The sequence below is a fragment of the Aplidium turbinatum genome, chromosome 2 (assembly GCF_918807975.1).
Source record: "Aplidium turbinatum chromosome 2, kaAplTurb1.1, whole genome shotgun sequence".
NCBI classification, from domain to species: domain Eukaryota; kingdom Metazoa; phylum Chordata; class Ascidiacea; order Aplousobranchia; family Polyclinidae; genus Aplidium; species Aplidium turbinatum.
In genome coordinates, this window is record NC_137473.1 from 5,872,428 (window position 1) to 5,895,958 (window position 23,531).

At 37.3% G+C, this 23,531-nt stretch overlaps 1 protein-coding gene across 1 annotated transcript; it reads left to right on the plus strand.

The window, feature by feature from the left end:
• The first annotated feature begins 1,028 nt into the window (after positions 1-1,028).
• LOC145765569 (uncharacterized) lies at positions 1,029-22,865 on the plus strand. Its single transcript, XM_082577403.1, has 16 exons — positions 1,029-1,164; positions 1,759-1,847; positions 2,506-2,647; positions 11,989-12,132; positions 12,653-12,793; positions 14,096-14,254; positions 15,936-16,015; positions 16,412-16,500; positions 17,132-17,339; positions 17,782-17,844; positions 18,188-18,317; positions 18,811-18,860; positions 19,049-19,225; positions 21,516-21,661; positions 21,816-21,994; positions 22,399-22,865. Exons 1-16 carry the CDS (start codon positions 1,084-1,086, stop codon positions 22,486-22,488), a joined length of 1,968 nt encoding a protein of 655 aa, XP_082433529.1. The 5' UTR covers positions 1,029-1,083; the 3' UTR covers positions 22,489-22,865.
• The last annotated feature ends 666 nt before the right edge of the window (positions 22,866-23,531 follow it).

The following is a 23,531-nucleotide window of genomic DNA, read 5'->3' on the forward strand; positions in this document are numbered from 1 at the left end:
ACAAAGTCAGTTAGCTTCACATCATCAAAACAAACGGAAGACTTATGTTATTTTAAAGGTGGTGGAAAACACTCCATTCACTCCAGGGCAATTTGCACTAGAAAAACGGTTGTGAGATCTAATTTCCATTGGAAAATTGTATGCTCTGGGGACATTCATTCAACAGCGTCTGGCAACATTTCTACCTCGTCTGGTTTGAGGCTTGATGACTTTTAGTATCTTGTGGCCAGAAGCTCAACGTTACAGCTGAGACATGACAAGTCATTGTGGAGGACATCAAGCAATTAAGCATTTGAGTCATAATCATAACGCTATGGTGAGGTGGTGACTGGTGGTGGATATGCTCAAAGTGACTGGCGGACAGAGTATAAAGTGAAGAATTGAGAAGAAGACTTGGCATCCACCAAGTAGAAGAGGTTGTATGGTGGAGGAGATTTTGTTGGTATGGCCACGTACAACAAATGGAACAGGACCTCTGGCCTAAGAAGGTTCAGTCGATGGAAGTAGAAAGGTGTAATCCACGTGGATGACCAAAGAAGAGGTGATGTGATAACATGCAGACTGCAGAGCGAATTCCAAAAAGGGAACCTTGCTGTGGTCAATATTCAAAATAGAAGTATGTGGAAAGCCGTCATCAAGCCAGATTGAAATTTACTGATATCTAACCCTTGCAATGCGGGGAACAAAGAACGTAAAATGGTGCTCTAACTAGCTTTAACTATCCTAACTGAACATGAGTTTAGTATCCAGCATACATCTTGAGCTCTATTTTTTTGATACATAAGACTAAGCATTTTAACAATTTTGCACCTAAACAAAATTTTCTTTTGAAAAGTATTTAAAATATGCTCAAACATGAAACAAGTTGAGTATTTAAGAAATTTGTAAACAATGGGAGTCGTGTTCATTTCCCAACTGCCTTTGTTTTTGTTGTAGTTAAGACTTAATTGTAATTAAACTCATTTAGAATTTTATGGGTAATAATACCTATATATTCTTGCAGGTTTTTATGTGTACCGTAGTCTATAATGCTTTTAAATTGGTGGTAGTGTGATATTTAATGAATGAGATTAAGTAATAACAATGGAAACTCACATGTATATGTGCAAATCAGAAGAACATTCATCATTTCTTTTGGCTGGCCTAAATAAACAACGTTTGAAGGTAGTAATTTAATTTGAATAAAACTGTTGATTTTAATGCTATGGTTTTAAGTTATATGCTAGGCCTAATCTTGTAAAAGTAATTTGTTATTTTGAATTTTTTAAAACTTTCATAGCCTGCTTCTAATTTCTTTCATACTCTATTTTAGCTTCCTGGGGCAATATTTCAATGGTCAGATACCCTTTGTGTTGCTATGTACTGATAAAAAATAGCTTTTGGTTGATAAACATATTTTACAAAGCAGTAGTTGCATTTTCAATCAGGTTATTTTTTCCTCCGTTGACTGCGTATACCAAGCTTTGTTTCATTGCTCAAGTTACTTAAAATCAGATTTTTTTAGATGGTCCTTAATAATGCTGTAATATATATGTGGCACAGTTTTCTACAAGAGTTTATTTGATGTGAAAACAAGGGCAACACTTAAAGGTGGAAAGTCATAAATATGCTCCTAATAATAATACTTCCGCCTTTTAGTAGTGTCCTGAAAGTGACTAACTCTATGCTAGCAAACAAAATCACCACAAAACATTTTTTTTCTAATAGAGTTGTGTAATGTACTATAATGGAATAAATATCAATATTTGAAAAAAACAGGGTCAACTTTGTGATGTCACAGTCCGGGTGCAAGGTCATCACTTCAAAGGTCATATCAATGTTCTTGCTACAGCAATGGGATATTTCAGGTGGTTATGACTGAGCTGATGTGATATGAATTGATTATACTTCAAACCACAATAGTATTCTGCAATTGTGTAATATTGAATGATAAATATCAATTTGGAAAGCTGTTAGCAATGCATGTTCTCTCTTTTACAAACAGTCAGTGCACTTGCTGTTAAATTGAAAGAAATACACATCGATGGTATTTTTGTAGCAGTAGGATATTTTTTGTTTAATTGACAGTGTTTTCTCTTAACTTTATCAAATTATGCGAATTTACTTTAATTTTATGGTGTATAATAATTACTTTGTAAATGTAAAAGTAAAAAAACTTAGTTTAACATTATTATGATAATGATATCATGAACAATCACTTGTCTTCATTCTGACTTTACCGGTACTTCCAAAGTATTGTTTGTACAAATATATTGTTGCTTTGAACCAGCAGTTTACAACATGGGTCTTTGGCCTTTTAGGCTTTTTATGAATCTGCTGTTTCTTCTTGGTGACACATTTCTTTGTTATTCATGATTACTAATTAGGCTCCCAAACTTTGTGCTTGTGCACACATTTATGGTTTTCATATTGAAGTACAACTACTTTAATGCATACGTACTATAGACTAATTCCCAGAAAGTATTAATTTGGTTCAAAACTAACATGCTCTTTCATGTCATTCAGAGATCTTTTTGGAAAATCAAACATCACGAGAAATGATGACATTATTGAAATTCCTGCCATTGTTCACAGCACCGGATTTGCTAAAGTACTTGACTTTGTCTACACTTCCCAGCTCTGCTTGAGTCAAAGTACAGTTATGCAGGTAAGAGATAAATGAAAATAATGTCACCAAGCTTGTGTGAAAAAAATTTATAAAAATACACCATAATCTCAATTGCATTTCTACACTCAAAATTAATCGCATATTGTCAAAAAATATACTAATCAATCAGCCAACCACGAACACTTTTGGACATTGCAAGACATACAGAACATGGAAAAAATTTAACTAAACAAAGTGAACATCTACTTCATCAAAGGTCACCATGATACTGTAGTACACTAGGAATAGGTCATCTAACAGTAAAACAATCCCAAAAGATGGCATGATTTCAGCGGAATGGCCCGTTTCGGCGAGTCCGATTCGGCGAGTTCCCTATTTGGCGAGTTCCCTATTCGGCGTGAGCCTTTTTCGGCGAGTGCCCTATTCGGCGAGTTTTTAAAAGGAAATTATCGGGTACCGTAGCCTAATTACAATTGCCGTTTTTACATCGTTTTAACGTCGCTAAACGTTGAAATCGTGCAGAAAGGAATAAAAAGAAAATGTTTGAACTATTAAATTAAAATTCGTCATGTCAGTTCAGTTATTTTTATTTTTGACCATCATATCAAAAACAATACACGTCAACATAGCAAAGGTAGAAGCGACAAAACGCGAACGTTAAAACGTGCTTGAATTTGTCAGTTCAGTTATTTTTATTTTTGACCATCGTATCAAAAACAATACACGTCAACATAGCAAAGGTAGAAGCGACAAAACGCGAACGTTAAAACGTGCTTGAATTCGTCATGTCAGTTCAGTTGTTTTTATTTCTGATCATGATATCAAAAACAATTCACGTCAACATAGCAAAGGTGTAGAAAAAGGTAGAAGCGACAAAACGCGAACGTTAAAACGTGCTTGTGACCGAAGTAAGTTATTGAGTTGAAAGAAATTTGGCAAGGTTGCATCACCTTCAGAAAAATTTAAGATATGAAGGAAAAATAAAACAAAGAAAATGTTAGAAAAAAAATAATGTTTATGTCTATAAGTTAGTACTTTTGAATAGTTAAAATCATAGGCGCCTAACTATTTTTTTGGCCGTGGGGGCGAAAGCGTGTTTCATCAGCAGCAACGTAAATTCAGCGAAATGTCACGCAGATGGATGACGTAATTATGTCGTCACACTAGGATTGCTTTTATTGCCACACTCGTAGTTATCGCTACGTTCGACCTGCCGTTAATTATTATAAATAAAGCTCGACCAAAACACATGCTATGCGTGTGCGTTGGCTAGCGGTTGATGGACTGCGACTCTTTAAGCTAAGCACAACATAAAGTTTAGCAACAAACTAGATTTATTAGCATGAAACAAGAGACGAAAAGGTTTACTAAAAGGTATACTGTAAATGGAATGAAAATACTAACTTGATCATATGCTTGAAAATATACCTGTTGAAAGCAAAATCATTCATGTTTACATCAATTCAACAGCACGTCACCTTTAATAAATTTAAAAGTTGCTGACATCCGTAAACAGTCCTTGAAAAATAGTTACAGAGAGACGTTTGATTAAGTTTTCGACTTGACATTGCTCCCTTTTCACTACAATATCGCAACTTATGGCTGACCAGCTTTCAAGTTCCAATTCGCTGTAATACGCCCGTTTTCGTGTTGCAGATGAAACAAAAGATGCGCATTTTCCCCGCCTTTGATCGGGTTTCCATGGCAACGGACGTGTGTGCGCCATGCAGTTTGCGCGAGTCCGTTGTTGTGTTGATTATGCCGCTTGTGCAACTGTGGGCAGTGCGGTTTGTACCAGCCCTTGTTACGTTGGTTAGTGGTAACCTCGGGCCGAGACTTCGAGTTCATTTTCACAGCAACTGATTCACTGCCGCGACAATTATCTGCAGAGGTTTCGACTTTCGAAAGCGACAGCGAGGCTGTTTGCAAGCGCATTAAGTTAAACGCACGCTGCGTCAACGTAGCAAATTATGTTGTTTTTGGGTGCATGCAACATCTGATGACATTGAATCGACGCAAAATGGTAGATTTTTGCTATGTCACAGGCAGCAAAATCAGTCATTTTTACATTGATTCAACGTCTGCAGACGTTAAATCAACGTAAAAATGACAGATTTTTTGTCTGGGGTGGGATTGTAGCATCGCTACTCGTTCTAGTGATTATTTAGCGCGAAGCTGTTGCGGTTTGCATTTAAAAATGTTTTCCTGCTGCCGATCGCTAGTTCATCTATTGTTTTATGTATCAATGCCGCATAAAGAGTTGCTCTCACGCGGAAATATGCGTGGGGGCCTGGTCCCCACGGCTTAGGCGCCTATGGTTAAAATGATTAGTTTGGATCAACAAATGTGTGACCTACACTCCTACGGCTTAGATTGAAAGGAAATTATCGGGTAGGCTACCGTAGCCTAGTTATCCCGACCAGCAAAAATTTGTTCCAAGAACCCAGTTAGCCTAACAAACAGTTCATTTTTACATTGTAGTAACAGAATGAAAAGGCTAACCAAGTGTGTGGCCTATCGTTTTAACGTCGCTAAACGTTGAAATCGTGTAGAAAAGGGTGCTTTTGCTGACTAGGATACGTTGAAACTGAGAAACATTCACAGAAGCCCTACGATACGTTGCATTTTTAAGATAATGTATTCAGACGTTGAATCAATGTACAAATGAAATGTTATGCTAAATGGGTTCTTGGAACAAGTCGTAGGGCTTCTGTGAATGTTTCTCAGTTTCAAAGTATCCTAGTCAGCAAAAGCTCCCTTTTCTACACGATTTCAACGTTTAGCGACGTTAACACGATAGGCCACACATTTGTTAAGCCTTTTCATTCTGTTACTACAATGTAAAAATGAACTGTGTTCTTGGAACAAATTTTTGCTGGTCGGGATAACTAGGCTACGGTACCCGATAACTTCCTTTCAACCCAAGCTGTAGGCCACACATTTGTTGGTCCAAACTAATCATTTTAACTATTCAAAAGTACTAACTTATAGACATAAACATGATGTATTTTTTTTTTTTTGTAACATTTTTTTTGTTTTATTTTCCCTTCATATCTTAAATTTTTCTGAAAGTGTTGCGACTGTGCCAGATTTCTTTCAACTCAATAACTTACTTCGGTCACAAGCACGTTTTAACGTTCGCGTTTTGTCGCTTCTACCTTTGCTATGTTGACGTCGTATTGTTTTTCATATGATGGTCAGAAATAAAAACAACTAAACTGACATGAAGAATTTTAATTTAATAGTTCAAACATTTTCTTTTTATTCCTTTCTGCACGATTTCAACGTTTAGCGACGTTAAAACGATGTAAAAACGGCAATTATAAATAGGCTACGGTACCCGATAATTTCCTTTCAAAAATTTCAAAAACTCGCCGAATAGGGCACTCGCCGAAAAGGGCTCTCGCCGAATAGGGAACTCGCCGAATCGGACTAGTCGAATCGGACTCGCCGAATAGTAGCAGACCCTGATTTCAGAGTACTTTCTTACTTTAGAAGTAGCCTAATTAACTAAAAGACCACCACATGATGATTATATAGTGCTTACTGATCAATGCATGAATCGTTTCAGCAAATATTGCGTTGGACAAGAGTTTGTGTTTGGCACTGTTCAGCAGCCTAGTTATTAAAATAGCTCATCAACATATTTTTTCTACTTTAGTCATGGCTAAATGGCTTATGTTGTCAACCATACTTGAGGTTTTGCATTGCCCTGTACTGTGCTATTCTTGGTTTGGCTTTGCCACTAGAACCAGGGTTGAGAAAAACCCGGGTTTTTTTAAAAAGGCCCATTCCGCATGTTTTTTTTTTTAAAAACCCGTTTTTTTGGGGTTTTATTTACAAAAGATGCAAAAAAGGTAGATTCATGCTTATTTCATCTCAAATACTGCTTTTTACCAATGAAGTGCCTCTCACTCACAGTACATGCTGGCATAACTCAATAAAATAATGCACTAGGGCTGTTTAAGTATGAGGCCTTCTTGCATAAATGAGTTTTAGTGTAGTACAAAATGGCATTACTTGATTTATGTGTAGTTGTGTACAGAAATATCCACTGTGTTTTCAATTTATCCTTGGAAATTTCCTTCACAATCACATCCTTAAGTCCTAATTTGAAGTTTGTTTTAAGTACATTGTAGTAGTTTGGTTCATTTTTTCAATTTTCTGATAAAAATTGGACAAATATGATGCTCTGGTTTTTTTATGTTTTTTTGGTTTTTTTTTTATGTGGGTTTTTTGAAAACAACCCACCCGGTTTTTTTTGGGTCGGGTAAAATACCGACAACCCTGACTAGAACTGTGGTGGAGATTTTGAAAAGGTATCACTTAGAAATCCTCGGTTTGGGACTTTTGCACGATTTTAAAACGTACGGAAATTTTGCCACATCACTTACATCCAATAGTATCTTTATCAAAGCAATCTAGTTTTTGGTGAAACTCCATAGCTGAGAAACCATGTTCGGCCTCAACAAATGCTTCTTTCAAGTTTTCTGACTTGTGCTTCCATGGTTCGAAATAAACAAACTTAGTGCAACATCGGAAAAGGTCGGAAAAAAACATCGGAAAATAAGCAACATCGGAAAGGCTTCGGAATAAAATCCCAGAATTTAAGTGTTAGTTTTGTTTGAATCACACCTGTTTACTTATACTTGCATCATTTCAGTTATTTCCTTTTTATTTTACATTTTCAATTGGGCTTTGCATGGAGAAATTTTTAAAGCAAGCTTAACTGATGGATAATGGCAACCCATCTACCAGGTCGTTCCGGTTTTACATTGATTCAACATGTGCCCCTTTTAGATCTGTAAAAAAGACTCATTTTCTGACTGGGGATTAACCTTGGTTTTTATGGTCTGCGTAACAGAAAGAGAACTGGAAGCAAAACCCCCTTGGGCTAAATTCCAGCTAGAAAAATTGCTACTTTTATATTGTTTCAACGTCTGGTGACTTTAAAATGTTGTAAACGTGGCAAATTTAGTTGATCGAGATGCTTCTAACAAGAATATGCTGATATATTTGCATTGCACCTGGGAATTCTATCTTTGGGGATTTTCTGGGCATTGCCTGAGCAATATTCCCCTTGTCAGAATTTCATATGAGTGCGGTGGTTAGCCAAAGCGTCTATAGCACAATGCTTTTGTAGCAGGGATTGTTATAAAACTATGACTCACAAAACAGTGTCTTAGGGAATCGACCTTGTAATCGTCCATGTGTTTTTCATGTGCAATTGTACATCATCGCACGGAGGTTGCGCATTGTCATGGTGTGCAAAACGTAAATCCGGCATCAAACTCAATTTTTTTTTTCTTTTAAACTACATTTAATATCATTAGATGAGTGACCTACCGCAGCTATTGCTAGATGAAGCTTTGCATGTCAGAGAATTGGCATCTATTTCATGGATACACTTGACAATCAACGCGAGTAAAAAACAGTTTACAAACAATCGAGCTATTTTACCTTTGTAGTGTCCATTGTCCACAACCAACCAATCACAAACGAAGACATTATGAGCACAAAGTTGCAGTTGATGTTTTGACCAATTTCTCAAGCGCAACATTGATGCAATGATGCATTCCGGGTAGGGTTGTAAAGGGGTGGAAACTTTCCGGGAATTTTGAAGGACCCTGGAATATTGGGAATTTTCATTTGGCATTTATTATGTTTAAAACATTTGTTAAATATTTCATCAATTAGAAAAAAATATCAAAAACCTGCATTTCTTATTTTCTTTAATTATTATAAACACTAATTTGGTGTTAATTAAAAACGAGGCTTATGCACACACTTTTTCAATATTGAACAAAATACTGATCATATGTGGGAACACTCACACCAGCAAGGTCCGCAATTGGCTCGCAAATAAAAGGGTGAAAAACTAGTATCAGTCAGGTCAAACTTGGCATTGTTTGAGCCGTGTGAAGACAAGTCAACTCAAATTGAAGTTGACTCTGAAGTCGATGACGCTGCCAGAACAGTCATTAGTACATTATCTGAAGAAGCCGAGCAGCAGGAGATGCTAACTGGCAGCAACTAGAACAACGACTTTGTAACTGACTCAGTATTGTTTTTCTTTGTAAAAAAAAAAGATTGGTGATATTCATTTTTGGAGTTATTAAACTAAATCATGTGTTTGTATGTTAGTGTTTTAGTTAGGCTATACATAGTATTTTTATTCTAAACAGTATAAGGGCATTATTTTCCTGTTTCAAGTTCAACATCAAATTAAGATTGTTTTGAAAGTTTCCAAAAATTCCCGAAAATTTCCCAAAATTCCCGTTGATTCCCAAAATTTCCATGGAAAGTTTCAGCTCTGAAAATGCCCGGGAATTTCGCAACCCAAATTCCAGGGGATTTTGCTTGTTTTATCCCAGTGGTTTATGGTTAAACTTTGTGTTCGGGAAACTCTGCTCACAGAAGAAATGATTCATTGGGTACACACTTAAACAACGTTTATGAAAATCAGCTGACAAGTCGAGCACTTTGACTTGGTTCCATTTCCGCACTTGCTGCATCCTTACAACGCATATAGACGTTATTAACTCTATTTTACTGGAGGGCACTTGTCTAAGTCAGAAAATCAGTCCGTTTTTTTCCTATTGTTTCAACGTCTGCAAACGTTGAATCAGTGCAGTCTTGGAATCGTGGGTTGCATATTATATTTACTCGAAGATTGAGATTAGCTCCTTGGGATGTAAAAAAGGGTGTCCGACGTTTTTTTCGTAAACAGTTGTTCGTAAAATTAATTCTTTGTAAAACAATTCTTCATCAAGCATTTCTTCGTGCATGCAATTGAGAATTGATGTATTGCATACCAAGAAATGCTTTACGAAGAATTGTTTTAGGGATTTAATTTTACGAACAACTGCTTACGAACAATTGTTTACGAACAATTTATCTATAACCGTAAAAAAGATATTAGCTGCAAATGCATCCTGCTAAAGCCCCAGGTGTCAAAATCTTTTCTTTGCCAATTAAGTTAACGTCTGCTGATGTAAAAATGACGAAGTTTTCTACCTGGGATGGTAATTTTTTAGGCATTATAGGCGTGGTGCGCGCGCTGCTTCGAAATTGAAAGCTCCAACGACTCATTTATCTGTGTTGTGAGTTAAAACTTGGGTACGCTTGGACGGAGTGAATCCATTAATAAAACAAATTCTTTGCTGTAATTTTTGATTTCTTGGAAATTCCCTTACTCGCCGGTTTCCTGTTGGGAATTTCACGTGCAGTTGCTTCAATCGTAATCAATGTAAAAATAACGTGTTTTGCACAAGCAAACGATGTTTGCAACCGAAGTTTTCAAATCATGACGTATTTTCTATCTTAAAATCTACAACACCAGAGTCCTAACGTTTGTTATGACATTTTGTTTGCGTTGTTCTTACATTTTGATTTTGTGATGTTGATTTTGTGAGTGATGAATACTATTCTGCGTTTTTAGAAATGTGTTTGGCCGATTTTTTTCGAACTATCTGCTAGATCAAATTAAACTTCCTACTTTTGGAATGTCGTTAATTTAAACAATCTATTGTCTTAAAAGTAACGTTTAGTTTCGCTTGCTGGGAGCGTTATGCGGAATTTTTTAATTGTTTGCCAAATAAATTCGCTTCCGTAATTGCGATGATGCATGGATGACGCAAGCAAAAGGTCAGTTATATCTAGGACTGGCTTTCTCTCCGCAGACGTTTTACAGCTAGCTCAATAGCTCTTTTAGGTTTGCTTCATGATGTCAGAAATGTCGCATGGATTTCTGAAGTTTTCGGTCAAGATGACAAGTGAAACACCTTGGTTCAAAATTTACTTTTAACACTTCGTTGTTAATTGCTGTATTTACACGCCTATTAACATTGTTTAAGTCAACAAGTCAATTCCACACTGCATTAATTCAACGTCTGCAGACATTGAATCGATATAAAATGTAACTGATTTGCTGGCTGTGATTTATTCAGAATCGTTTTTTTTATTGTGATGACATTTCATCTAATTTACGTATATTCTACAAAATTAGTATTCCATTTCAAACTTTTGCTTTGGAAGCTTTTGGCTACTAGTCTTTCTCTTAAAGTTTGATGCGTTGACATTCAGACGAACTGCATAGACGTTGAATCAATGTAAAAAAACGGTTGATTTGCTATCTGGGATGGGACTCGCCTGGGCTCTTTTTTCAGTTGATCGTAAACCATCAGAAACGAAAATTTGTGCCATAAAGTATGGTGCTTGTTGCTATGACGAAATCAATTCTGTCATGACAAGTGCTAGAAAGAAATATAATTTGCGACAAAATGGCAGTATGTCGAGCCAAGAAAATATATAGCAGGCATGATAATATGGCTTGTAGCATTTGGGATCGATCAGTTTTCCAGTTGTCCTTGTTCGATTCGTTTCCAGCACGATAGTGCAAAGTGTTTGTGATGTAATGATAGATCATACCAGTTGAAACCAGCTCACCCCTTTATTTGATCCACGACAAGGTTGATTGCCTGAAGCAGTTATTGATACTTACTTCAAGTGGAAGACATCGACATTCGAAAAGTTTGTCAATCCAATATTCAGAAACGTCAGTTTTTGGTCGTCTATTTAATTTTCCAATTTGATGACTTGTTTTCGCGATCACTCATTGTTTTGATGAAGACGTTGTATGTAAAAAAGGGGTTTTATTTAACCGATCAAAAAATGTTAAATTTTGATCGCATAGTGATAAACCAAACTACAATTTTATCTGTGTTAGGACCATGTATTTTCTGCTTACTTTTATGTTTGTTGATGTTTAAACTAATGGGTTGAGTTTCAAGAATAATGCTTAAATATTTGTTGCCTACCGCATGGCACCATTGCTTCAATTGGCTGAGAACTTCCAAAGTGGAAGTTCTTCTTTAGCATCATGGGTATGTAAAATTGATTAAATATTGCTACCGTTCTTAATTGTTTCACTTGTTGGTCTATTTCGGTCTCAAGTACGTGTTAAGGTTCCCGTGTTGTTGCTTCCACCTTTTTCTAGACCTCTACAATGTTGGCATTTATATTTTTTTGCTTTGATGGTAAAAAACTGAACTAAAAAGCACGAAAGCTACCTCACACAAATAACTGGCGTCTTGTTTATATCGATATATTGTCCAAGAGGATGCTGCATTCTTTGCTCGATTTTTTCTTTGATAAAGAAAATGTTTTACCGTTTTTTTTACACATTTTTACTACTTTTTGGGATACTGGTTCTACGAAACAAAAAAAATATATATAGAACAAAACATAAATAAACGAAACAACAGACAATCAGTGAGAAATATGCAAGTTGATGTAAAAGTCAATGTAAAAGAATTTCTTTACACTGCACACGACGACACTTCGATTTGTGATCCATTCAATACCTTTCGTTCTTTTAGGTTCTCTGTTCGGCCTGTTACCTGCAAATTCCTTACGTAGTTGAGAAATGCCAGGAGTTTATTGGTACCCATGGTCATGTGACTTTGACTGGCCAACCAGAAGCCGTCAACAAGAAGCCTTCGAGTCGGCCGCTTCATACCTTGGTAAATTCGAGCAGGTTTAAGACTTGAATGGTGTATCGGTAGATAGCAATTGTTGGTTGCTGCTGCAAAATATGATACTGTGGTAACAATTTAGTGAAAATTCAAGCGATTTCCATATCTAAATATTGTGATGGAAAATAATAATAGCGATAAGTGACTTCACAATAAACACGTTGGTGATATTGTAAATGGTATCACCGAAGAGTATTTCTGAACTTTGAGTTAAAACAAAAGTTTGATTATTTTAGAATCAACTGATGTAACGCAAGTTGGCTGGAAATAATTTTATAGCCATGATTTCAATCTCATTTATAAGAGCTCTTGTTATGACAAATCATGACCATTTGCTGCAGACGCACCCGACTGTTATTAATCAAAATACATAGAATTTTGTAAATGTGGTAAAATTGTTGTAAAAAACGCAATTTCATTCATTTCCTACTATCACTACGCAGTAGATCAATCTTGTGTTGGTGCCCAAGTAAGTTTTTGGTTGCTTACAGTTGCCATTCTTTTACAGAGTCTAAGTGCAGACTTGCCTCTATTATCTCGTCTCAATCAGTTGAGTGAGAAATCTCGGGCCAGAATGTCATTATTATCCTCTACCCAACAAAATCCTTCCATTCCTCCTCAGAAGACTACCGAGCCTAACGAACGACTGGTAATGTTGCATTGTATCAATCATCGTTTTATAAAACACGATTCACAAGGTATCCATAAAGTTTGTTTATAGCCAGTTCTCTTTACAACTATTTGAAATTAAAGGGACTTTATGGACACTGTGTAATGTGTATGTTGTCTTTCGCAGTTTATGGAACTGCAAGAACAAGATGTCCTACAAATCAGGTTTAATTTTATTCGGTTGCCAAATGCGGATAACTCTATTCATAGCCTTGTGCCGTTTTATGTCGTTTGTAAAAAAAAAAAAAAACTCACCGTTTGTCTCTTTTATGAAGGGCTTCTCTTAAGCTTCACGATACGCCGTGACGCCGCAAAGATAAATTATATAGGTCACCACCGTTCCGAACGGCTCAACTTTCGCTACCGTCGCCCACTTTGGTTGTCGCCCACATGGGCCGTCGCCCACTTCGACCGTCGCCCACGTGGTCTCGCCCAAGTGGGTTTCGCCCAGATGGGCTCGCCTAGGGTTGCAAAATTCCCGGGAATTTTCAGAGCCGAAACATTCCATGGAAATTTTGGGAATTAACGAGGATTTTGGGAAATTTTCGGAAACTTTCAAAACAATCTTAATTTGATGTTGAAACAGGAAAATAATGGCTTTATACTGTTTTAGTTTAATAACTCCAAAAAGGAATCATCACCAATCTATTTTTTCACAAAGAAAAACAATACTGAGTCAGTTACAAAGTCGTTGTTCTAGTTGCTGCCGGTTAGCATCTCCTGCTCGGCTTCTTCAGATGATGTTTTAATGACTGTTCTGGCAGCGTCATTGACTTCAGAGTCAACTTCAACTTGAGTTGACTTGTCTTCACATGGCTCAAACAATGTCAAGTTTGACCTGGCTGATGCTAGTTTTTCACCTTTTTACTTGCGAGCCTATTGCGGACCTTGGTGTGAGTGTTCTCACATATGATCAGTATTTTTTTTAAATATTGAAAAAGTGTGTGCATAAGCCTCATTCTTAATTAACACCAAATTAGTGTTTATAATAATTAAAGAAAATAAGAAATGCAGGTTTTTGATATTTTTTCTAATTGATGAAATATTTAACAAATGTTTTAAACATAATAAACGCCAAATGAAAATTCCCAATATTCCCGGGTCCTTCAAAATTCCCGGAAAGTTTCCACCCCTTTACAACCCTAGGCTCGCCCAGATGTCGTGTACCGTCAAATTAATGTCACGGAATATAGCGTGCGTGTGTAGTATGTTCTACATCTCCACCAACGTTGTCTTTCCAGACGATTGCAGTACTAGCCTTTCATAACGTTTTGTATTTCAGGTGTGCGACCTCATCAACACGCCCCCTTCCCCCACTAACCGCTCCATGGGAGGGAAGGAGGAGGAGAAGGTCACTCCGGAAGATACTGACGTGCGTTGGATAGCCAAGGATCTCGAAACTACAACTAGCAAGATGGGAATATCGTTCCATAAACACCAGGTCTCATATAAATCTTCTCTTTCTTGCCTTCCATCGCCTGAACATTATGTTTAAAGCATTTGAATGGATTTATTTTGGACGATTTGGTAAACATGTCAGAAACATAAAGTGGCACGCTAGGTTCAATGTTTTCATCAATGCCAGTGTGCAACTGCATATAGACTAGAGTCTTAGACCTAGAAACTTAGACTTAGAAAGTCAATATCTCCTGGTACTACGATCAAGAAAACTTATAAAGTTTTCTACACATAATTACACCATAGCTCAGATTAGGCTGCGTACTCGAGTGGTAAGTTCTTTGCCACCGCCCCAGACAACAAAATCCGTCATTTTTACTTTAATTCATTGTAAAAATTGTCTGCAGACGTCGAATCAATGTAAAAATGATGAATTTTGCTTCTGGGGCTGTACTAGGCAAGACACTTCATGTTGTTGTGGCAAGATAACTTTGTTAATCTTTTTGCGGAAAGTGCTAGCAAAAGTCCCAACTTGCAAAAATTACAATTCGAGATTGCTTTAACATCTAGTGATGATTAAACGATGATAATTTATCCTTCGAGATGTCTTTCGGTATTCATTTCTTTTAATTGCAAAAAAACTTTTTTTTTTTACCTGAATAAATAATAAAATAGCGAAAGTTTTATTTTTTGACGCGGAATGGTTCCAGTGTGAAGCGCTTTAAAGCTACCGCTCTTTGCTGTCTTTTAACGTTTATGTTACATTGTGATCGACAAAATGTGACCAGTTTATTTTTGACGTGTTTCTTCTTGCGTGGTGTTTTTATTGAACCGTCTTAATATATTTTCCAAGCCTCGGGCTTGTTACTATTTTTGTTTGTAAATTCAATCGGAAAATGTTTTTGAGCTGGAAACCTGTACTGTAACGTGGAAGTGCGGAAATTTCCAAATATTTCCGACTTGTTGCCAACGAGTGTAGAAATTTTGGATTCTTATTCACCAACTCTATTCCTTCCATTTCTACCTGTAATAAATGTTTGCTTTATGAATGGATATGATTAGCACCATATCACCTCAACTCAATTCCTGCAGGTAGCGATAGAAAGGAAGCAAAACAAGTTCTAGTTTTAGAAACAGTGAAAACTAACAGCTGTTTGGCTCACGCTCAGGTGGAAGGTGTTATTCACCAATACTGCTCTTTGTTTGTCGTCACTTAACTATTTATATTGACTCTTCTCTAAATATGAAAATAATTGAGCTTTGGAAGGAAGTTCGCCTTGTTGCACCACCAATGCTGAGGACACTGTGGTGCGTCCAAAACGTGCGATGTAAATCCTTGTTAATGGAATTTTTGTGCGTTTAAAACAAATACGTTGCTGTTATCAACAAGTGAAGAGATCGGAAGATCGAAACACTGACCACTGCCCTTAGTTACTTTTAATAATGTCTTTCTAGACATTAGTTTTAAAGAAATAAAAAACGAGTCAAAAGTCATGCAAATTTCACTTTGTGTGCAACTCCATGTACTTGAGAGGTTACTGTTATTTTTTATTCACTTGTTGATTTATGCATATCAGTTTGTATCCTCTGTGGATACTTCTCTTGTATCATGCGCTAATCCTATAGATGTTTGCTGGTACACCCCTTTATTTTCTTTGAATCTTAATACGTTGCTGTTACTTGGCTTTATTTGTTTATTATAAAAACGATTGCGTTTGTTACAGCTTCCCCTTCACCACGAGAACAATGCCGACAAGGCAACTGACAAAGACAAGCAACTCACTTTGTATTCGCATCGAGGCAGGTAAGCGGTGACGCAATCGTGACGTCATTATGTGGCTGAGCGCAATAATGTTGCACGATTTACGTAAAAACAAGCCAGAAGAGGTGAAAGGAAATTATTTTTCGCTTGCTGCGTTGGGAAGTGCTTAGTAGTTAGTGTGTCTGCCTCTGAATCGGTGGGCAATAAACATGGGTTCGATGCCTTGTCAGGTTATATCAAAGACTTTTTAAAAACTGTACTGAATTTAATTCCTGCTTGGCACCGAGCAATGGAATGGATTCGGGTAATAATGTACTCAGTTCGGCCTTTATACGGCTGCATTGACACTGTCTGCTTTGTGAAACGCTGAGGAGCAACTCATATCTGCGATAGATACAGCGCTATACAGTATAAAAACCCACATTGTTATTATTACAGGATTTCTCAATCATACACTGGTGGTGCAGGGAAGAATACTTGCATGCGTCGTCCGACTGGGAAGCAACTTTTTCAACTGGGCTCCAGAGGTAACTTTTTGTCTATGCCACTCCCAGTATCGATCAGAAATAGTTAATTAGCTGAGAAGTTTCTTAAAATGAAGCTTTGAAGAATTTCAGAAAAGTCTAAACAATGCAGTAACATGACACCAGACGAACTGGATTCAGTTTTAGGAGGACATGAAATATTGTAAATGGCCTTGGAACACTCGCTCGCTAATTCAACTTCAACTACAAACGATTATTTTTCTTTGTCTGCCTCGTGTTAGCATTTCTTAAAGTTTTTGTCAATTTCTTTCAGTTTCAAAAGTTGTTTCAAATTAAGAGTCGCTCTGTGGATACAGAAACAGATCTAAAACAATTAATTGCTTGCTATGACATTAGTCTGTAGTGTAGCTGTGAATATGGTTCATCGCGTCGTTCACTAAATTACACGCTTTGTAGTAGATTATAAATATTATCAGACCTGATGTCATCCGATTGCTTTTATCGTTCTAAATACTTTCAACTCTTTCAACCCTCACTGTATTTGAATTTGTAACAGTAGATGTTCAGTGAGCTCTTATTTGCAGTTTGTGTATGATTTCGTTGATTTGGGTATGGACAGCTTTGTCTGATGCAAATAAATACTAAGATTGTAATTTGTATGCTTCCCCATTAGACCAACAAACTGGGGTTGATCACCGCTCATTGGCGGAAAACTTTTCTATCGATCAAGACGAAAGAAGCATCAAAACCGCAGATTCCAATAACTTTGACAATGACTCATCAAATCAGCACCCCTTCAAAATCGAAAAGGTTTTTGATCGAAACGGTGTGGTCATTAACAACACGCCGAATGGCCTTTCAATCAAAAGCAATTTAAAAAGGTAAATTAGTTTTTACATTTAATAAATTCTGGAAAAACTGGTTATTTTAACCGAAAAGCCTTTTTCCAAAGTCCACCCAGCGTAAAGTTGTATGGTTGGTTAGCCTGAAGTTAAAGCCAACACCTTGCTGGTCTAATTGCGTCTAACGTCCTGCTTATTTACAGTGTAGAGTGGGTTTTGCAGTTTTTAAATTTTATTTCGTGCGTCGGTTTTCCTGGAATCAGATTCTTATTAACAAGTTTTTGGGAGTTTTTTTTATTATCTTATTTTGCAGTGTCAGGTATGGACAGTGGGTACTGAACATTTTCTTTTTTTCAATTTTGTTTCAGCTAACATTTTCTAAGAACTAAATTTTGAATTAATTCTTTGTTTTTTGTATCTTATTTTACCAAAACTCAAATGCCTGTTTGGTTCATTGTTTTAAACTCACTATTTTTTACAGAGTGCTAGAAAATAATTCCTCTCCACATCTTCCGAATAAAGAGAAGCCAAAAAAGGAATTTGGGTAAGTAAGAAATGGCAACACTGTTAGAACGCGTAATTAGAAACTATAGGGTTGTTATTATTTTCCTAAATAATCTCCATTCCGTGGTTTGTTCAGCTATTAACAGCTGCATCGTCCCCCATTCAAGCCTTCTCTGCGTCAGAAGCACATTTCAACGTCAACCAAATCAGTGCCGCTACCCGCGCCACTCAGACATGCACCATAGCTGCATTGTCGCCTATGTCACCTATGCTTTGTGGTATAATAATTTTAAACTTCCACAAACGTTGTTATCCCTTAAACAACATTTGTTCCACATGCAATTTAAATTCTTTAATGTTTACACCGATCCACGCTTGTCTAGATGCGATCACTGCGGCAAATCGTTCGGTAGACAACAGCACTTGAAACGTCACATTCTGACCCACACTGGAGAGCGGCCCTTCCCCTGTGAAATCTGTAACAAGCGCTTCAGAAGGTCGGAACATCTTAAGGTACGTCTCACCTTGGACGTGGTGGCTGGGCCATGCTTTGTCTGTTAAAGCATTTGGATAGTTTTGTTCAAATAGAATTCCCCAGTTTCCTCCACCCGGTTTTGTTCAAATAGAATTCCCCAGTTTCCTCCACCCGGTTTTGTTCAAATAGAATTCCCTAGTTTCCTCCACCCGGTTTTGTTCAAATAGAATTCCCCAGTTTCCTTCCCCGGTTTTGTTCAAATAGAACTCCCCAGTTTCTCCCAACCGGTTTTGCGCCTAAAGGGTCAGGGTACATATTGTGAACCTACTCACACACTTGATGAAACAAAGAAAATAAAAACTACACCCCCTACCTACATAACTACTTTGTGCCTCGTTGTTTTGACTCTGCTTTTAAAGCAGGAACAAAGAGAAGCCCAAAACCTAAAAAGCGGCATATCAATTTGTAAAAATGATTGTGAATGTTGTTTGCTTTAAACAGAATATTTAATGGCGTATTATTGCTCTCTAGCATCACCTAAACAGCCATCAACATGGCATGACAATGGACGGCCGAAAGCGGTGAGTTGTTTGCAGATCGCAACGTGCAAGTCAAAATGTACATTGATAGATGTGTACAGATAATTAACTAATCTTTTTCTAAATTCTAAGTTGTTATCTCAAGTCTGGACAAATTTAATGCAAAAAAAATTTGAACTGCAAAAAGTAACTTTTCTTTTCATTTCCGGACATATTAACTTTTCCCTTAGACCGCGGAAGGCTTTTCGGACAAAAGATGCATTCTTGATGTCCCAGATGGCCTTGGACAGGTACAACGGACACGCGGATAAAAGCGGAAGCGGAATCCAGGCAGATAACGGAATATTTGTGTCCTCTCCTGTAATCCTTCCTTCAATGTTCACTGATATAGAACCAACACAGAAAAGGTGAGTAACTGAATAGTTGTTTGGATTTCCGTTTGAAATGCTTGAATGTCTGCAATAGTCTTTAAACGGTACATGTGAGTTGGTGTAAACAACCAGTTGTATTTGTTTATTCCCAAGCCGAGATCGTTTGTCTTGAGAAAAAACGTAGTGATTTTTTGTCGTATCAAGGCTTTAGAATGAGTGGATGGGAAGGCAAGGAAGCCAGTCATGGTTGTCATACTCAACCACAGGGTTGGCCAAGGAGGTTTCCCCCACTTTAGTTTTACCCGGGTAAAACCCTGGGAAAAACTGGGAAAAACCTTTTGGGGGAAACTGGGAAAAACTTGAGTTGTTATAATTTGCAAATGTGAATGAAATAATGATTACTCCTCATATATAGTTAATGTTTATTACCATCATATTTTGAATGAACCTATAAGATTTCCTGTGCTCATCCTACAAAAAAAGAAAAATATTGTGATTTACTAATATCTAATAATAGATAGGTCCAAACCGTCCAATCATTAGTTTACATAGATGAACATACCAGTGGCAGTATGTTATCAAGTCAGATGCTCCCCTGTTCCTAACATGCAGTCAGCGAACAAAATTGTAAACATTGAACAACAAAAGCCAAAGAAAGAAAAGATTAAGAGCCGGTATAATCTCAGTCATTGATAACATGTCAACAGTCTTCATTGTCCACATTGAACAGTTCTTCATCTGGGGTTTCAGATGGATTAAAGCCATGCTACTGTCCTACTGAACAAGCGTTCTATTCCAGCACTGGATGGTGGGCATGATGATATTGCCATCATCAATGAACAAACCTTCTTTACTGGCTCATTGTTTGCAACTTTTCTTATGTACTGCCAATATTTAAGTGGTGACAATTTTTTCATTGATTTGATAGAAGAGATGTTTGGAAAAATAGATGTATTCTTAGTTTCATATCCTGCCAGTACGAGAATGAAATTGTCATCTTTTTCAAAAACAAAGTTGCGTGCAGTTTCTTGCTCATCTGCAGACAAAGTCATATATTTTTGAAACTGATCAACATTTTCTCCTTCATTTTTCTTCTCACTTTTCTCCTTCCATGAGAGTAGCACACTAGACATCGTTTTTGAGGCTTTTCTTTTTTTTTCTGTTGGAGGAAGCGTTTTAGGAAAGTGCTTACCACTGAGGGACTCGGACCGGGAAGGCTATGTGGACAACCTCTACTGCTTTCCGGCAAAGTGCTGGAAGATATCAGTTGGTTTGCAAGCTGCAATTTAAACTGAAGCAATTAGTCACAACAGCACAACACTGACTGGCGTGGTCTTTGAGCTGGGGGTAGACCATCTGAATCCAATAAGAAATTACTATTGGTAGTTTGGTACTGCCAGCAGACAGTGGGTCAGTACGTATTGAGAAAGTGTCAAAAGAAAAACCTGAAATATCACTCTGTGATTATCCGGAGCTTCATCTATTTTATCTAAGTATTGGTGCAATTCAGATGGAAAATGTCATGAGATAACAGCTAAATAGCTGGCTAGTCACTATATTGCATAAGAAACTCCACAAACAACACATTTAGAAGTTTTAAGGGTTTCCCCAGTTTCCCCTAGTTTTACCCGGGGAAAACTGGGAAAAACCTCCCAAAGGTTTTACCCAACCAACCCTGCTCAACCATGTTATTGAGCGTGCTGTTGACTGCTCTCGTTTGGTATCAAACGGCGCCCTTTCGAGTGCTGTGCCAAGGTTCTGACGCTGACACAGCTATGCAGCCAACAACTGTGGTGATGGCGGTGGCGATGCAAGCACTTTAACCTCTTTTCACTTGAGATCCAATTAAAGCACGATTGACTTTTCTCAACATTTCGCCATGAACAGTAGTTTATCCAACTAATATGGTCAACTTATTTTTCACGTAGTTACTTTTAATAATGTCTTTTTAGACATTCTTTTTGGACAGTAATGTCTTTTTAGAATGTCTTTTTAGACATTACTTTTAAAGAAATAAAAAAAGAGTCAAAAGGCATGTTAATTTTACTTTGTGTAGAGCTACATGTACTTGAGAGGTTAACTTATTTTTTTATTCACTTATATGGTCACGTTTGGTTACTTTGTTGCTGCTCTCGTTTTGCACTTATTTGCCTTGACTTTGTGAAGGTAAACATTAAAGTTAGCTCAGCTGCTAATTTGCAAAGTTTTAAGCGATTCTCAATTGAGCAAACCTGCTTTTGGCTTTCTTGTGTGTAAATTATCTGGATGTACCTACCTCAAGCTAGTAGAACATTTTTCTGTTGAATTAACTTCAAATTTCTTGCAGTCCAACCGAAGAACGAAACACCGCCATGGACGATGCGCCACATATCGACAATCATCAAGTGCCAATGGAAGGGCGCCAAGGGTCGCCATTGTGCGGACAACAATCTCCGACTGTAGTATTGAATTTATCCAGCGGTATCAAACAAGGTGAGACTGACACACGACTGCAGAAGTCAATTCCAACACAAAACACACTCTGACACAGAAAAGTGGTCCAACGTTGTATTTATGCTTGTGCAATACAATGTCCGTCTCTGAGTTTGTATCCACTACTAAGTGAAATATATTTACCTTTTTTTAGAAGCAGGAGAGTCGTATTATCAACAACGTACTCCTTCACCCTGTGACGGTACATCGGACAAATCTGACAACACTGGGCCGGATATAAAAGCAGAAATCCCCGCAGAAGTGACTGAAAATTCCCCGAGGTCTGCATCGTCTTCGCCAATCGTGTATGGTTACAGCAGTCTCTTTGATGAGGTGAAAGTTCAAATTCTTTTGCACACATTCTTTCTAGATTTCTTGAGACATATTATTTTTCAAATTTGTTAAAAGGCCGCTGTAAGAAATGTGATTTACTTGTTTGGGTTTTCCTCTAGCTGTCTACCCATGCTGACGTAATCCAACTTGGTCAAACAAGCAGTAAATGGTTTGTCGTTTATGTCAGTTTGTTGACAAGTTCATTGGTCAGTGAGATTCATGCCAAGATAGATCATGTGATAGACCGTCATTCCATAGACCTCTTGTTCTTTATTTTGCTAGTCATGATTGCTTGAAACAGTGTTATGAGAACACTTTCATAGATGTGGATTTATGAGTCCGCGAAGCGTTTGTGAATCTAATTTTGGATCAGGTCTAATTTTTACGTATGATTATTTTTGCAGAATCCTTTAAGTTCTGACCTCATGGAAGTGGAAAGAAGTGAAGTACTTACTACTGACCTCAAGCGGTTAATTGCCGCCATGGATGAGTGACTTCTTCCAGAGTTGCCAACTTGATTGTAGAACATTTAGTGTTACCTTAACCGTCACTAACCGCATTTTGACGTCATTTGCCACTGGGTCACGTGGACCAAACATACATGACGTATGGGTCACGTGGGTGGCGACTTGTTGCAACTGTTGCTGCTCATTCTCACAACGGGTGGTGTGTTTGTGCATGATCTCACTTGAGAACTTGTGAGCAAAATGCAATTCATTCATGAAATGACGTTATAAGAAAGGTCTCTTGTGTTCTGAAGTCAGCACAGTCACAAAGTTCCAATACAACAACTCGAATGCTCGATGGCTGTACGCTATTTTGAGATTTTGATCCTATCGGGAGTGAGGCTCATTTCCAGATCAACATTTTCTTGGACGACGCTAGATTAATTATTATTAGGGGGGTATGTTAAAAGACGAATTTTGAGTACAAACTCTGAGTACCCCCCAAAATTATGCCACTGGGAGTAAAAAAACATATTAGGAAAAAAGTTTTGGATTGCCCCTCCAGGAACTCCCTGCTACCGGGGGGTTTTATGAGCGATTGTCAAAATACATGTGATTTGATACCTAAAATTTGAACCTGCTGTCATAGAAGGCTGGGACCAGTCTCAAAAGTTTCGTTTTGAAAATTTAAGATAGGAATGTAACTGTTTCAGAAGTGTCAGGTGTATGGACAGGCCCATTTTGGCCCAAAACGGCCTATTTGGCCTATCACAATAATTGTATGAAATTCAAAATTTTACCTCAATAAGTTTGAAACCGGGGTAATATTTTGTTTAAAACGTTATGATTCGAATTAGTACTTTTAAATAAATTATATGCATGTCTAGTTGTAGAAAATTGATTGATTATATGACATCATTTCGTTTAAAATCAGAGACATTTTGGGTAATGTCGTAAAGATTGTAATATAGGCATACAGCCAGTCATTATAAAGCATTTTCAATTTTCTTGCCCATGTTTGCTCTTTTGGAATATAAATATAATATGTACGTGTCAGTTACCAATGCGACATATTATATATATTCAGTATT